This window comes from Vigna radiata, chromosome 4 (genome assembly GCF_000741045.1).
Source record: "Vigna radiata var. radiata cultivar VC1973A chromosome 4, Vradiata_ver6, whole genome shotgun sequence".
NCBI lineage: Eukaryota > Viridiplantae > Streptophyta > Magnoliopsida > Fabales > Fabaceae > Vigna > Vigna radiata.
The window spans coordinates 4,803,536-4,820,435 of NC_028354.1; the positions used below are offsets into that span (position 1 = coordinate 4,803,536).

At 34.4% G+C, this 16,900-nt stretch overlaps 4 protein-coding genes and 1 non-coding gene across 6 annotated transcripts; 2 read left to right on the plus strand and 3 right to left on the minus strand.

Moving 5' to 3' along the window:
- Positions 1 to 433: 433 nt before the first annotated feature.
- Positions 434 to 3,269, minus strand: LOC106758183. Its single transcript, XM_014641127.2, has 5 exons — positions 2,949 to 3,269; positions 2,681 to 2,857; positions 2,345 to 2,597; positions 1,387 to 1,503; positions 434 to 1,052 (listed from the first exon to the last, which is right to left on the minus strand). The coding sequence occupies exons 1-5, from the start codon at positions 3,051 to 3,053 to the stop codon at positions 940 to 942; spliced, it is 765 nt and encodes a 254-aa protein (XP_014496613.1). The 5' UTR covers positions 3,054 to 3,269; the 3' UTR covers positions 434 to 939.
- Positions 3,270 to 5,099: 1,830 nt separating this feature from the next.
- On the plus strand, positions 5,100 to 7,041 carry LOC106758276. The gene has a single exon (XM_014641214.2). The coding sequence runs from the start codon at positions 5,337 to 5,339 to the stop codon at positions 6,792 to 6,794; it is 1,458 nt and encodes a 485-aa protein (XP_014496700.1). The 5' UTR covers positions 5,100 to 5,336; the 3' UTR covers positions 6,795 to 7,041.
- An 899-nt stretch (positions 7,042 to 7,940) lies between these two features.
- LOC106758804 (elongin-C) lies at positions 7,941 to 10,351 on the minus strand. 2 transcript variants are annotated; one of them, XM_014641793.2, is made up of 4 exons: positions 10,131 to 10,351; positions 9,934 to 10,039; positions 8,295 to 8,413; positions 7,941 to 8,207 (listed from the first exon to the last, which is right to left on the minus strand). In XM_014641793.2, exons 1-3 carry the CDS (start codon positions 10,240 to 10,242, stop codon positions 8,335 to 8,337), a joined length of 297 nt encoding a protein of 98 aa, XP_014497279.1. In that variant the 5' UTR covers positions 10,243 to 10,351; the 3' UTR covers positions 7,941 to 8,207; positions 8,295 to 8,334. The 2 variants fall into 2 exon arrangements, with proteins under 2 accessions (XP_014497279.1, XP_014497278.1); XM_014641792.2 differs by having other exon boundaries at positions 8,317 to 8,413; positions 10,131 to 10,348.
- Positions 10,352 to 10,696: 345 nt separating this feature from the next.
- TRNAV-CAC lies at positions 10,697 to 10,770 on the minus strand. The gene has a single exon. It is a non-coding gene; the product is annotated as a tRNA-Val (tRNA).
- Positions 10,771 to 10,802: 32 nt separating this feature from the next.
- Positions 10,803 to 15,929, plus strand: LOC106758611 (myosin-3). The gene is made up of 15 exons (XM_014641539.2): positions 10,803 to 10,921; positions 11,048 to 11,135; positions 11,257 to 11,303; positions 11,453 to 11,542; positions 11,649 to 11,702; positions 11,918 to 11,995; positions 12,091 to 12,159; positions 12,245 to 12,406; positions 12,492 to 12,618; positions 13,022 to 13,059; positions 13,516 to 13,605; positions 13,715 to 13,819; positions 14,964 to 15,113; positions 15,352 to 15,461; positions 15,576 to 15,929. Exons 1-15 carry the CDS (start codon positions 10,886 to 10,888, stop codon positions 15,649 to 15,651), a joined length of 1,320 nt encoding a protein of 439 aa, XP_014497025.1. The 5' UTR covers positions 10,803 to 10,885; the 3' UTR covers positions 15,652 to 15,929.
- The last annotated feature ends 971 nt before the right edge of the window (positions 15,930 to 16,900 follow it).

Genomic DNA, 16,900 nt, shown 5'->3' on the forward strand with positions numbered 1-16,900 from the left:
AGACCCATTTGGGGATCCAATGGTAACTGATTCAGTTTCCCATTATGCAGACCCACCACACTCCATTATGCATTTTATTACCATTTATTAGAAAGATTTGACCTTTGGATGCTCCAGGAAGATAATAAAAACTCAGGGTAACTTTGTTCATTATTAAACCATCAGCTTTGATTTTTTAACCATAAGATATTTTATGGATTAATCTTTAACTGGAATATTTGTTTTTGTCGTTATCCTTTTTCCGCGTTGATCAGTCAAAAAGATAAACAAAGAAAGAAGTGAAAAGAAGTTTTGTCGTTTTGGGTTGACGTGTTTAGCAAATTCTGAGAATCTAGAATTCAGATTGGTTCCTGACTAAGAAAGTGGGTGCTGACTGGAGCTATGAGCATGTACCATCATCACGTTTATTTAAAATTTGTTATAAAAAACATAGTGAGAAAGATTAAATTTTCTGTTTCAGGTTTATTTAACTCAGTTTAGAGAATTTACATGATGCAGAAGGAGAAAAAAAGAGGAAGAAGCAAAGTGAACTGTTACAAAGGATTTTAAAAGACATCCTCTGTTCTGATATAGATTTAATATTCCAGAGTCTAGCTTGCTATGCATACAAAGAGACCAAGCTAGATTTTATTTATAGTTTTACATATAACCCTGGACAAGCAAAATACAAAACAAGACATTATTATTAAATCAGTATATTCATCCCTGTTCCTCGTACTCTGCTGGATGCAAGATTCTTCCCTCTGCATATTCATCAGATCAGATCTGTTATATGGGAATTTTTGTTCTGCTTTATTCTTCTTCACACCTATCTTTGTTTGTTTCAGTTTCACCAAAACTGTCAAAACATTATTTTTATTTATTATTGTTAATATTATTCTGTATGTATGTGTAGAAAGAGGAGTAGTAGGAAACTAATTCCACTTGTTTCTGCAATCCTCAATACGCCCACTCCTGTGGCAGAATCGTTTCATTCTGGATACTTGTTGCTGCTTTCTGTGACTGATGATTCTGAAGTGAATACATGCCATCCCTGTCACTCACTACAACATCTGCAAATTTTGATAAAACAATACAAAATAAGATTCACCCAAACAAATCACAAATATAAGTATTATATTTATAGTTTATAACAAAAGAAATCAATAACAGGGACAGAGTGCAACTTGCTGGCTGTGAGAATGGACTTTTGGAGACTGCTCTTGCTTCAAAATTCAAAATTCAAAATTCTACCATTCATTCTGTCCCTTCTCATGAATGGGAATTTATTAATCAGTTAGCCACAATTATTATTTCGTGTTGGATAACATTTTGTATATACTTTATTTCATTCCATAAAATAAAATAATATAAGATACAAATAGAAGGTTGTGGAAAGTTGAGTACCATGAAGAGGATGAAAGGCACCAGCTTTGGGCCCAGACGTGGCAGCCATTTGGTCGAAGTGGAGTTGCAGAGCCTGAACAACTCTGGCAGGTATAAGAACTGTGGAACAACCTTTGCCTGACACATTGCACATAATATAAATCATTTTTAAGGTACGACGTGCAACCAATTCATCTTGCTTCATCGCATTAAAGTTTATCACGGATTTGTCAACGTGAAGAAATCAGAATCCCCGAATTCGGTCACCAACTCTCTTAACTTTTTTTTTTTTTTGAAGTAAAAATACAATAAAAAAACTCATCATAAATTTAGTGAAAGCCGAAGATAGTGTCTGAAAATTATAAAATTTAAACACTGTTAGCTTTTAACAAAGATAATTATTATGTGTGTTTGTCTCTTTTTTACAATCCTAACCACTAGTGCAATCAAATCACTGGAAAGAAATGTGGGGGCATTTGGAAAGGGTGTGTTATATTTTCATGGTTATGACAGGAGGAAAAAATCACGGATCCAGAAGGATGGAGCAGGTGCAGCATGTGATGATGGATGATCACAGAAGATTCGTATAAAAATTCAAACACCATAAAAAAGAATAATGGTCAGCATCAGCTAAGGTTCACAAGCAAAGTGGGAGGTTGGAGACTAAACTAAAGGTACTTTTTTTATTCAGTATTATTGGTGGGGGGCGAGACCAGACAGCGGATTCATAGAACTTTGGAACAGAGGAAGAGGAAAAGAAAAAAAAAAAAATATTGTAGCAGCGAAATGATACAAGGCAAGACGTGACATAAAAAAAAAAAATTACTACTAAAGCAACTTACAACAAGTGGCATGGTTCTTTCGATTTCAGAATTTCACTGAGCAACAGCTTAAACAGCCAGGAAGCAAACATGACAGCAAGAAAAACAGTGCGAAATAAGCAAATTATTAACAGGACAAAAACTATGCAAGTTTTCACCTTGCTTGTGGGTAGATTCGGACGGGGTAGGGGCTCCTGCACGCGGCAAGAAAACGCCGGTCCCACCCCTAGAACCGGGCCCGTCAAGAAACAAGGCCCGCATGCCAGCACCGTGTTGTGGGCCAGGCCGCAGCGGGCGGGCCCTCCGTACGTTTCCTTTCTTGGGCTCGTATGTCTGTCCTGGGTTTTTCCGACGCGGAGCGGGTGTCTGTTTGGCGGACAGGGCCACCTGGTCTTGCTTCACCCCTGACAGCTGTTAACACAAAAAAAACTCAATTAAATAGTTAAACAGTTTGAACTAAAGCTAATAGTATTCATTAGTCTGATCTTAGTTACTTCAATGGCTCGAATCTGTTCCTGAACGAGAGATTGGTGAGAATAGAGTCCAATATTAAAGCTTTGAAGCTTCCCAAACATGTCGTGGCCGCTCTTCCATGGACGCTCTTCAGGTGCGGCAGAGGGTGATGGTTCCTGAGAGCAACCTTCTGCACTTTCATGTATGGAGTCTCGTGACTTGAGGCAGGAAGAAAAAGAAAAAAAGTTATTGTAATTATTGTTGTTGTTGGTATCAATCAAGCAGAAGTGTGGTTAAATAGAATAGTACCGAATGGAGAGTGTCGTCGTCGGAAAGCAAGAAGCGAGCCATGCGGTGAGTTAACTCGGCGACGAAATCTTGGTGGTTGTCGTCGGGGAGAGAGTGAAGAGGCATGGTGGAGTTTGGAAGAAGAAGAAGAAGAAGAATGAGAGAAAGAGAAGAAGAGAAAGGGATTTAAATGAAAGCAGAAGAAAAGAAAAAAAAGTTGATGATGAATGGGAGAAGAAGAGAGGGTGGGCCCAGTGCTTGCGATGGGAGGGTTTTTATGCGCAGAGTTCGGTTAAGTAGTTGGACCATACACTCTCATTTACCTATTTCTACAACTCAACTGCCATTTGTTGGACTCCCAAAACATTCTAACTGCTCTAACACTCTTCATTCTCTCTCATCAAAACCATCAATTTCTTCATGTGTCTCTGTTTCATCTCATAATGTTTATATAATATTACTAATCTTAACACTAAAATTATTAAAGTGATTACTACACTTAATTTATAACAGACGAATTTTCCTAGCTTCACTACTGTAAAAAAACAGTTGTGAATATCCAAAACCTGATTCTGGTGCTCACAAGTTTGGTTTTGTTTTGTTTTGTGTGTTAATTGATGTGGAAGCTAAACTACTGAGTGTTCCTTCTGTTATTACTATTCTGTACTGATCGAATAACACATGCAAGCTATTAATGAGCTCAAATAATGTCCATGTATTTCTATTAGTTAGCTACTAAATTTGGTGTTCCGTGCTCCTTGAAAGTCAAAAGGCCAATCAATGATTGATGTTGAACCGAATTAAAAACAGACTTTGAATCAATGATGAGGGAGGGATAAAGGGTATTGGCAAAACAATTCCATACAGATAATTTCCTGCTATGACTGGTTGTATTTGTATTGAATTTTGTTAGACAAAAAGAAGAAGAAAAACTGTTTTGAAGTTATTCAGTGATATTTGTTCTTGTCACAGTCTGAACAACTAACAATGAAAATGAAAATCTTAAGATTACATATGAGATTGACATCATCGTGGCACAGTTGCATACTTTCTGGTGTGGGAAAATCACAGATGATGTAAGAATTAATATATGGGAGGGTAGCAGAAATGGTATGATCAGAGTAGGTAAATTTAGAGTGTAAAATGGGTTAGTTTGGAGGATGAACATTAGAATAGGGCAGAGAGCATGAGTCACACCTACTACTACTACTACATACTACAGTTATTGATAAGTTGAGCTGACCAGACTCAGGTCTATTTATGCACTTGGAAATGTTCTTCACGCTTTTTCATTACTCCAATTATAGACTCTACTCATGAATCACACACACAGACCACAAATATATTATTTTCGTTAGGTTTATGTTGTCTATCATAAATACAAGATAACTTTAAATAAAGCCTACTAAAGAAGTTTATTAAGTCAAAAAAATGATAAAAAAAGAAATAGCCACTCTCTAATTTTAGGTAATTTAAGATTTAGTAAGAAATGACGTTTAAGTTAGTACAAAGAATGGTCGAGTGTGTTCAATAGTAAACACTTTGATGACAAAATAAATAAATAAATAGAATGTTCTATCTTTCTTAACTAATATTATCTTACGAATCTAAATATGAATTTGAATAAAAATAAGAGAAAGAAAAATTATAAAGTTTCACGTGTATGCATATGAATACATGAAAGAAAGTTGTGTAGCTTGAGATTGATATATGGAACCTTAATTTATTAGATAATGATACTTAAATAATATTTTTTTAACAATATTTAAACATTATTTACGTGTCATTATGTGATTGGTTCAAAATTATTTTACAATTAATAATAATAATTATAAATACTACCATAGACCAATCACAAAATGACATGTAGATGATGTTCAAATGTTATCAAAACAATGTTGTCTAAGTATCATTATCTTTGAGATATGAATAAAATTTCAACACCTTGTATTGTATCTTCTCATGTTCCATTTCTCATGGCATATACATGAATTGCGCTAAATTGAGATAAAAAAAATGTGTCAAAGCTACTGATAACGTTACTCATTAGTAAGTGTTTATAATATATAATTAAGCTATTATTATAATTATTATTTTTGTATAGAAATAAAAATTAAAACTTACTATAATATTATAGTGTAAAAACACCTTATACTAAAGAAGCTGAAAAAACTGGTTTGCTGGAGCTACTTTTTCATAAAACAACAGTGCTGTTGAAGCAAGCTTAATCATATTCATGACTTGCTAAAGTATATTAGAAGTTCACAACCTCATTGTGCTGAGGCCTAGGTAGCATGTGATAGGTTTCTTGGTTTCTACTTTCTTGTCCCCAATGCTTGTGCTTAAAAGTAATCATGCTAATCTTGTCTCTTTCTCATCTAATGCTTAACGTTCCTTTCCTGAAATCAAATGTACATGGCAAAGGATCGAAGTTCTATATTCAGTTTTCAATATTTCTGTTACGTTGTGATAATCCTTTCCATATGCTCTATCATCTTATCTCTGTCTTGGAGCCACTGTTGCAGCCAGTGTCATTCATCATACCAAGCACTTGTACAAAAGCAAAACGTACCAATCAACCTCCTTTCATATCCCTTTGCATGGAACCATCTTGTGTTCTCCTCAGAGCCACCTTCAAAGCTTCTTAAGATAGCCCTTTTTGTCAGGAAATGGCCACACAAGTCTCGTGCAGGTGGGCTTGAACGCCACGCCCTCACACTCCATCTTGCCCTTGCTAAAAGAGGACATGATCTTCACGTATTCACCACTTACACAGACTCTTCTTCGACCAACTATTCCTTCAACAACTTACACTTTCACTTCTCCAAACCATCACCTGCTGGTTACCTCGACCAAGCTTCAGTTTGGGAGCAGTTTCAAGCACAAAACTCATCTGGTAAACCATTTGACGTTGTTCACACGGAGAGTGTTGGACTTAGGCACACAAGATCTCGATATGTTAGTAATTTGGCCGTCACTTGGCATGGGATTGCATACGAGACATTTCATTCTGATATCATTCAAGAACTCCTTAGAACACCCCAGGAACCTCAGACAAAGGCTTTGACTGAAAGACCTGTAAAGGTTGTTGAAGAGGTCAAGTTCTTCCCAAATTATGCTCATCACGTTGCCACCAGTGATCATGCAGGTGATATCCTAAAGAGGGTCTACATGATTCCGGAAGAAAGGGTCCATATTATTCTAAATGGTGTGGACCAACAGGTTTTCAGATCAGATGTTTCAAAGGGAAATGAATTCAAGAAGAGGCACGGAATTCCGGGTTCAAAGTCATTAGTGATAGGACTGGCTGGGAGGTTAGTCAAGGACAAGGGGCATCCTTTGATGTTTGAAGCTTTGAAGCAGATAATTGCAGAAAACAGCAGTTTCCAAGAGAGTAGCATGGTTGTGGTTGCAGGAGATGGTCCTTGGGGTGCAAGATACAGAGATCTTGGGGCAAATATGCTGGTTCTGGGACCCTTGGAACAAGCTGAATTGGCATGTTTCTATAATGCTATTGACATTTTTGTAAACCCCACTTTAAGAGCACAAGGTTTGGATCACACTTTGCTAGAAGCCATGCTAAGTGGGAAGCCAGTGATGGCTACTAGGCTTGCAAGCATTGCAGGGTCTGTAATTGTAGGCAACGAAATGGGTTACACATTTTCACCAACGGTGAGTGATCTGAAGAAGGCTATATACGAGTTATGGATTAGTGGAAGAGATGTTCTGAACAGGAAAGGTCAGGTTGCCATGCAAAGAGGTTTGCAACTGTTCACTGCCACAAAGATGGTGGCTGCTTATGAGAGACTTTTTCTTTGCATATCAGGTTCAATGCATGAGAACCATTTCTGTGAATACCAACCATGAGGTTAGTAAATTAGTATCAGAATGTTGCTACTGATGAGTGTTTTTGAGAAGTCAAACAAATTAATCATTAACTATACTAAGCTACCACCGTCCTCGCACATGCTTACATGATATCTTAATTCTTAAGGAAGTTTCATAGTTAAGCCTAGGCGACAAGCTTTTCCTTAGGTCACAAGCAACTACAACAACGAAAGTCTACTACCTTTCGTAATGCTGATCCTTGCACGTTACCACAACTTTTGAAACACCACGCTATCATTGCATCGAAAATCTTATGCAATCTATTCATCCTCATTTCTGTTTTAAAAACTTCAAATTATATGAGCCGTGCAAGAAATAATTTCTTATAAATTCTGATTGGTTAATGTGATCGGAATAATATGTATTTTTTAAGTTTTGAAAAATCGAACAATTTATTATAGGTCCCAACCCAAGACGCTTAGAGAATTGACCGGGTTCCTGGGTTTAGATTTTGATTAAATGATTTTAAAAGATGGTAAAATATGACTCTATTTGAGAATATTGTTTTAAAAAGTAATAAATATATTTTCTGGTTATTTTAATAAGTGATCAACTGATTACAAAATATCAGTAATAAAATCTCATTTATTTCAAAATTAATTATCCTCGATGAAATTTTGATTTTTTTAAGATAAAGAACCAAGTTACTGCTTGAAAAAGAAATGTCCACTGCAATTGAGGTTTTGTTTTCAGTCAAAGAGAGTGTCGCTATCGTATAATGCTGACCTTCTTGCTGTCTTACTAAAGAAATCTAAGTGGCTGCTGAATAACGCTTAACTTATGGGACACAGCAGGAGGAGGCATTGGAGAAATATTAGCTAACAGAGCAGAATATAAGGGGAAATAAAAACACAAAATGAAGGAAAATGTCATTTTCTTTACTTGAAATTTGTACAAGAAAATAGGAAATTAGAAAATAATGAAATTATTTTTATTTTTACCATTTAAAACTTAAGAAAATAAATTAAAAATAAGACAACATTTCGTAATTCTAAATGAAGGCAATAGAATTTTTATTTTCTACCCACAGCCCAGTTAAACTCTGTTTTTTCAACTCACTCATATTTCTATATATCCATTTCATGTTCAACCATACCTCGGAACTGAGCGAATTTCGTTTGCTTGTTTGAATAACAATGTCTACACACTGTTGTAATTGTAATGGACTTTAAAACAGCATTTTGATGTTAGTATCTTTTTTTAACAAGTTGATTTATACAGCAACATCAACAGTAGGCATCTTAGAGCCACTCGTACATCAGAGTCATGAAAACTGAGTCTAACAATAAGTAAATTATACAAATTACATATGTACTTAGTTCCATAAAAGACAAAGTTCCAAATGGCAATTATAATACGTTCTTTGAATGCCTAACCAAGTAATAATTCCATCTGCATGAACAAAAACAGCAAAAATCAACATGACAAGAAATACTACTATTATTTGTTATAGACTCCAAGAGAATAATACAGGCTTACAATGAGGACGAAGAACTATCACCTTGGGGAAGTAAAATGCTTATGTATGGAGGTAATTGGCAGCCATCATTAGCTCTAGAGTTAACTCAGGTTCAATGGGAAATTCCGTTTCCTTCCCACTAGTAAGAGCAACATCTCAAGTCAATAATACAGCTATTTTCATAGACATCAGCACGAGATAAAAATGAAAGATTTCGGATCAAAGTTTCCCAAAGTAATATAATACTTTCAACACACAAAAACTATCAATCATACTCATCCCATCACAGCAATCTACTGATATTTTACTAAATGAGTGGACAACCACTTAAATTGGTAAAACTATGTAATAATATTTTTAAATTGCAAAGTAATTTCAAAATTATAAATAATGCATGACTATTTTAAAATATAGAAATGCGACAATGTACTAGTTCAACAATCAATGCCACTGTTTCATCCTTGGATAAATTATAATTAATTTGCATCTTTAGTCTCCCACAAAGTGTGATTTTGGTTCTTCAATTATTTTTCACTCAAGTGTAACTTGTAGTTGTTATAATCAATTCGTTCCACTATTTCTTTTTTTCATAAAACACTCAAGAGGTACACAATACAGAGGTCATCCTCCCCTGGAGCCTTCTTTGAAGTAAATATTTAAACCATTTAAAAATAAAATTGGATGTGAGTGAGAAATATGCAGCTATACTACACATAAAATGGGAACTCAGAATTGAGCAAAGATTGATATGCATGATGGAAGAAGGTAACATAAAAGAATTTTGTACAATGTAAGGCCTATAATAGACTTTATTTAAGATCATGAAAGTGTGATACAGACTTGATTTCATGACAGATCAAATCAAATAAAGCCATATGTTTAACAGGTGCACCAAATCTCACAAAACCTCGTGCTCCGTAACATAAAAAGCTTCCATCCAAATATTAAAAAAAAAAAAAATCAAATTCAGTCCTTTACAACAAAGAAAAATCCAGGATTACTTCATAGAATCAAATAATTCAACTAACTACAGTCACCTTCCTCACTGTTCTGAATGATCCAACCTTTTGTGCTGACACAAAACTACCTCATAATGATATGCACAAATCAAAATTGAACGGAATGTGTGTTTGTTTATGCACAGACTAACTAGCAAAATGGTTATTAAACATGCTAAATACTAGATCTTTATGTCACAATTTACACGATTTCATCAAGGCGCTGTCATTACGCTGCACTTAAGTACTCAGGAAAATTCTTTTTCTCTGAGAACCAAGAACTAATAAAAAATTATCCGCAAAGTCAACAACTATGGATCTATATTGAAGCTAATTGGGCAGTAAGTAGAACTACGGCAGACCCATTACCCACTCCGTTGTTGGGGGAAATTCAAAAACATCACTATTGCATGTCAAGGTAATAGGTTGCTCCCAATACAACCTACCATGAATTGTGAATAACTGAAAATACACTTAAGGCTTTTGATACACCAAAATTCATATTCATTACACACTTAAATGACTAGTAAAAAACGAAAGAAACATCATATTAAATGACTAGTAAGAAAAAAAAAGAAAAATCATATTAAATGACTAGTAAAAAACGAAAGAAACATCGTATTCGGCAATGTTGCAATAGCGAAGAGAGAAAAAGGAAAACCTGGCAAATTGGAGATGCCAATAAAAGTACTGGCAAATCTTCTCCAGAATGGTGGTACTGATCTCGGGAAAAGTGACTTCGCCGTGCTGCCTCTCAGAGAAACTCCCTGTGAAAGAAACCATCATTATGTGTATAATGAAATGTGGAACCCTAATTGCGGTGAAAAGGGGCCAATTTAATAAAACATAATATCAAACCTGGAGAAGTAAGCATGTTATGTATGGTCTGTGAAACCATTGCAGCTTCTTTGTCGACCACAAATTCAAAACCCTCCGCACTGATCAGTTTCACTGTGTCTTCCTTCTTCATCTTCTGATTCTCGCCTCCTTCACCTTGCGTTTAACTACAACAAATCGATTATGGTCGGAACGTCAAAGGTCGCATTTTCAAACTCAAGTTTTCTGGGAAGAAGGGCTTTGATCCAAGCCTTTTTGGACGGGCCTGCTTTTCAGACCTTAATTACTGACTAAAGCCCAACTAAGAAGTTTTCTACAAATACAAAAATCTGAAAATATTTTTGGCGTTGAAAATAAATTTTGAAAGCAAAATAATATTATGAAATGTAATCTGAATTTTTTAAAATAAACGAATTACAAAACATAACTAATTGCTAATATAATAATAATAGTCTAATATAATTTTGAATTTGTTGAATGACATTAATTTTTCTTACATTGACTATCATCGATAGTTATTAATTTATTTTAAAACAAATTTCTTAATTTTGACATGAAAAAATTACCCTTAAAAAATATTTTCATTATGTCTGAGCCCGGGTTCGAACCGGGGACCTCTAGTGTGTGAGACTAGCGTGATAACCAACTACACCACCCAGACACAATTGATGCATTATTAACATAAAACTTAATTCTAACAAATAAAAGTAAAATTATAAAACTACTTGCGCGGCGAAGAGGCAGACGAACATTCCGTCCCCATTCCATCGGTAACAATGGAGGCGCGTCATGCATCTCTTGGTCGACGAACGGTACATTCCTAGCAATCTATCTGCATTTCTCCACTTCTCTTTTCGTTTTTTTCTGTATTCGATCGTTGATCATTTATCATCGTGGTTATTGTTGTTATTGAATCGGATAATTGATGACATCCACAGTTGGAGGAAATTCGCCAAAAGAGAGCGGCTGAGAGATTGAGCAAAACCTCTTCGGGAGCAGATCTAACCAAGATTCCCAGCACCTCCGGTCAGAATTTTCCTCCAATATTATGAATCTCTTGTACATATATATTTCTAATTTATTATTACTCCATTTCTATGTGCGTTTTTCTTTTTTGCAATTCGAAACTAATTTTACTTTCCTTCAGAGCTTGCGGGAATGAACAAGGCCGAGAGCGGTAATAGGCTCTCTGAGGTAAAATCTTTGTTGCATTATTAATCATGTCGTTCATTATATTGTCTATGGATCAACGATTAATCTCCATCTAGACGAATTAATTTTTGAGGGACGCAAGTTTTCTGAATTGCAACTGCATTGATTTTGCGCGTACTCTCTTTTCACAGACAGATTTTGGTGCTTTATTGTCTCAACTGAAAGGTCTGCAAAACAAGAACACGGAGTTGGAGGAAGAAAACAGGAAAATAACTTTGAAGGTGAAGATTCAATCTGAATGCACACGTGCTCTTTATTTCTTTATTTGTAAGTCTATCCAAGAAAAAGAACAGCATAGGCTGATTGTATTTTTGTCTATTATCGCAGCTTCAGACGATGGAAACTGATAATAGTGCAATGCGCAAACAGTTGAATGATCTGGTAAACTAAAAGGACGTGATGATGAATTCTTTTTTAGTTTGAGTTACAATTTTGTTAATGAAGAAGAATATATTGCCTCTCGAACGCATGAACCCCGAGTTAGCAATAACATAGTTTAGAGCTAATTACTACAGCACTTCATGGATGAGTATTGGTATTGGAATAGTTTTAAAATTTATGTACCTTAGTTTTAAACCTCACTTGGATTCATGCAGGAGCAAAACACAGTGCCATCTCTACGTAAGGCTCTGAGAGATGTTGCAATGGAAAAAGATGCCGCAGTTGTTGCACGGGTAACTATAATCAAACCTTTATTCATTCCTTCTGGACTGCTTCGCCTTGTTTTTAATCTTCCACAATTCCGATTAAACTTTACATATTAGTGCAGGAGGACCTTTCAGCACAGCTTCGTACACTGAAGAAACGTCTTAAGGAAGCTGAAGATGAGCAATATCGTGTATGCGACTTGACTTTGCAAAACATTTTGATGAAGAACCATTTTTTTTTTCTTACTTAGAATGTTATTGACTATATTGGACTAGGCTGAGGAAGATGCAGCAGCATTAAGAGCAGAATTGAACTTAATTCAGCAGCAATCAATGACTAATACAGTTAGCACAATTCCATCATTTGGTAATCCACCAGATCATTTTCAAATTCAAAGATTACAAAAGGAGCTAGATGATTTAAAACTGGAACTGCAGGTGGTGTTATGATTATGTCATTGGCATTTTCGAATATTTTCTTTAATTTCTTTTCCTTTTGTCTGATGGTGATTAAAATTTATAGCGAGAATCACTGTTGAGGCATCAGGAGCAGGAACAATTAGCAAAAGAGCAGGCCCGCAGTGCCTCACTGATGTCTCAAAATGAGGAGTTGGAAGAGAAACTTAAGTCAATAACTACAGTGGCTCCAGGTTCTGCCAATGAAAACTTTTGCATAATTTATATTAAGTTTGTATTGGCTGAATGAAACTTAGCATGCCAACAATCCATTATATAATCAGTTGCACTTCTTTGATGCTTTATGGCTTCCTAGTATCCTAATTCTTAATGGCGTATGCATGAATTCAAGCTCTTCAAAATTGCAGAAAAGATTGGTGGAAGCATTTTTCTTTTAACTATTTATTGATTATTACTAGCATCTGCCCATCTATTTATGCCACAAACTCTTCATCGTACTTTTGAGTGGCTATTTTTGTAGCAATGATGTTTGTCGACTCTGTTCAACTTCAATACCAATTCATTTAACCTGATACGTCATCTTGTTGAATTGGTGTACTCTAACATGGCATTGACCTTGATATGTATATTTTGCAGAAGTCTCAGATCCAGCTGCACCCAAAACATTTTCTTTGGTGAGAAAAACTTCTTTATTATTTATCAGTGAATTTTCAATTTTTCTATCTGTTAGCTTATCAAGTTATTGGCAATAAATTTAAGTTACTATTTCATTCAAACCATTGACCAGTTATTAGCAAAATTACTAATGTCTGTGTTGACTGTTGTCTAGTTAAAGTTATGCATGGTTTATAATATGGACAATAGGAGGTGAGTGATGAATAGGGAGCTTTGTACTTTTACTTGTATCTTCATGGGGAGAGCGGAAATCACTTCCGTTTCTTCTAAGTATAAAAGTAATGGCCAAAATATGCTTGACATGACTGCTTTGGCAGTTGATGATGAATGACCTAAACTGTTAACCCCAACCCCATTTTGCAAATCAATGTATTTGTTGTCTAATAATCATCCAGCCTTTTTACTGATGTCTAATTTGCTTTGGTTTAATATTGTCTGAATTTAATAAATCTCAGGAAGACAAGCAGAAACTTGATATCCGGTTGCATGATATGGCTTTAGCTATTGAAAGATTGGAAAGTAGTAGGCAGAAACTTCTAATGGAGGTGAAGTCTCTTTATCTAAATTTTGATGTATACGTTCTCTTACTAAAAGAAAATCACCATTGCTTTGTAAATGGCATCTCATGGATTGATTGGTTTATCATGACGGCAGATTGACTCACAATCTACAGAAATTGAGAGGCTTTTTGAGGAAAATTCCAACCTTTCAAATTCATACCAAGAGGCAATTCAAGCATCTATGAGATGGGAAAACCAGGTAAAAATCAGCATCGGGGGTTTGAGCAAATATAATTTATGGTTACTGGTCTAGTTTGATCATGTAAGGTCTCGGCTGTATGACCATTATTTACAGGATTTTTTTTGTAAAATTTTCAAAATCAGGAATCTGTAGATCTTTAGAGTTTTGACTAATGAAATTCCGTTAATAAATCTTGATGATGAATTTGTGCTCTGGTAGAGAAATTTGGTACAAAGGTTTTGTATTACTGAAACCTGTGTTAAATGTTTTGCTAGTTATTAATATGCCAAGGCTGAATAATTGTGTTGTGGAAAATCTTGGTTTGTGTGTGTGTGTTAGAAATCTCACAATGACTAATAATAAGATCAATTCATAATATATAAGTGAGTGCAAACATCATCTTACAAGGCTAATTTTGTGGGTTGAGTTAGGTTTAAAGTCTATTTCATAACATGATATCAAAGTCATCAAGTCTATTATTACACGTGTTATTGAGTTGCTATTGGATTATCCATTAATATCGAGTTCTACGAACAAAATGTATATATCTCGACATGAGAGATGCATTAGAAGTTCCACATCAACTAGTGATAAGGTCAATCCACAATATATAAGTAGGTGCAAAACTTACTTTACAAGTCAGTTTATGAGATGATATAGACTTAAAATCCATTTTTTAGCAATATATATATATATATATATAATTGTTATCTCTGGGAAAGTAATTTCATTTTTATAGGATTGAATCTTTGTTTTAATTCCCTATAAATGTGACTTGACTTGGTTTTAATCCTAATAAATGCCAACAATTAATCTTTACAAAACTATTTGTTTTAAAATGGTTCCCATCACTATTTGTTGCTGTCATGACATTAGAATGGTTGCTAGTCTGACATGACTAGATGTATGATACATCACTTGTAAATTTTAATAGGATGAAAATCAGTAAAAGAATTGGAGGACTATTATCAATTAGTCATATTTAGAGAGATTAAAAATATGCTTAAATGGACATTGAGATTACATTCATCTATTGTTATATCTGAGTTGACTTTTGTTTTTTATTTAGAAGTTTGCATTATAATCTTATGAACAAACATGATAGTGTTCAAGACCAAAAAAGTGTTATCATCACCTGTATTGATCTATGATGATTCTTCAGGTGATGGAGTGTCTTAAGCAAAATGAAGAGCTTCGTGGGATTCTAGATAATTTGAGAAACGAACAGGCTAGGGGCTTGCCAGACTATTCTAAAAACGGAGCACATGAGATTCCTTCCTTGGGATCAACAGAAGAGATGACATCTATGAAGGTTAGTTACATTGTGGGCGACATATTTTGTCCCTTTTTGTTGTCAATTCATGTCATTGACTTGTTGGATCAAATCTTATTGGTCAAATGTTCGCTTTTAAAATGAGATGCATCCAATTTTTCTGATTTTTCTTCTGAGAAATTTCCAGGGCATTTGATTGAGGTCTGTATGTTCTCTACACTTTTTAAAATCGGTGTTCATGCCTTCAAAATTTTGCATTTTTTTGTTTGCTTGGCAGGGCCAACTTGTGAAGGAACAGAGGAGAGCAGAGGCACTATCGGCAGAAGTCATGCAGCTTTCTGCTCAACTCGAACAACTCAAGCAAGCATATGATGGTCTTACACGATTGTAAGATTCTCTCTCTCTTTCTGTATTTTTCTGGTGGTATCGAAAGCCACACATTCATTCCTTCCAGCCTTTGATTTCTTACATTGTCCATTTATATGAAAAATTACACTGCAGCTATAGGCCAGTGCTGCGCAACATTGAAAGTAATCTCATAAAAATGAAGCAAGACAACTCGTTGGCTGTACAATGATAGCTATTAGCAGTTGATATTCCGGTTGTGAATGTGAAGCCCTTGTTGGAAGACGTGATTTTGCAATGCCCACAGAATTATTTTTTACCATTTGATATTATTAGTTTAGTAAAAGTGAAACAAGATGTTTCTGCAACTGGTGGGTATGGGTCTTGTGCTGTTTATTACCACTCCAGCGCAAGAAGCCCTTGTAATACAGACTTGAGTTTGTTTGACTTGTCATTCTTTATACTAATATTAATTTGTGAAAACAAGCACTTCTTTTTTTTTCTATCTGAGTATGATTTTGATGATAGTTTTGTGCAAACCAATTTTTGATGGATAGTTGCAATGAATAAATTTCCTGGTAGATTTGCATCTATAACAGACTCACTAAAATCACATTTTGTATTCTGATATTAAAGAAATTGATCACAAGGTTGATACCATAAATTACTAAATTGAAAAACAAAACCACATTAGAGTTTCATTTACTCTTGAAGTTTAACAAATTCTCCAAAATTTATCCTAAATAAAAGAGGTTAATGTCTGACTAACCACAATTTTGAACCCTTAGATTTATTGATTTTTAATTCTAGACTCATTCACATTTGATCTTTTACATCCTTGAGGTCTATTTGCTCCCAAACATGTACGGATGAATTTATGGGGATGGATGTGGGAGAGAGGGAATTAAACCCATCTCCTCCTAATAGAGAAGATTTATATAGAAAGCCACATCCTCATATTATATTTTACCAATTTATTCCTGACTTTTATTTAATGATGTGTTTGCCATTATAATCTCATTTGCATATTTGAATTGTAAAATATATTAAACACTTCAACTTATAAATTAAACTAGTAGACATATAAAGTTTAACTATTATTCATATTTAAAGTTCTGGACATTTTTATATTTTTAATAGATTATTTTCTGAACAAATTTCTATAAATTTCATGTAACATTATGGATAATTAATAATAATAATGTTAATAATAATATATTTATATTTATATAATATTTAATTTTAAAGAAAATAAAAATTATCAAATTTTATCCATTAAATCATATTCATTATATTATATATAAATTTTTATCTCAAACTCATCCAAATCACACAAATTTATCAATTTAAATCATATTACAATTCTATTTTGTCCAAAAACTAACTTATAATAAATTATTTCTGGTGGACTGTGATATTTGACTGATTGTAAAGTTCAGTTTAAAGGAAGATTGAAAATAAGGTGGGAAGTTTAGGGGAGA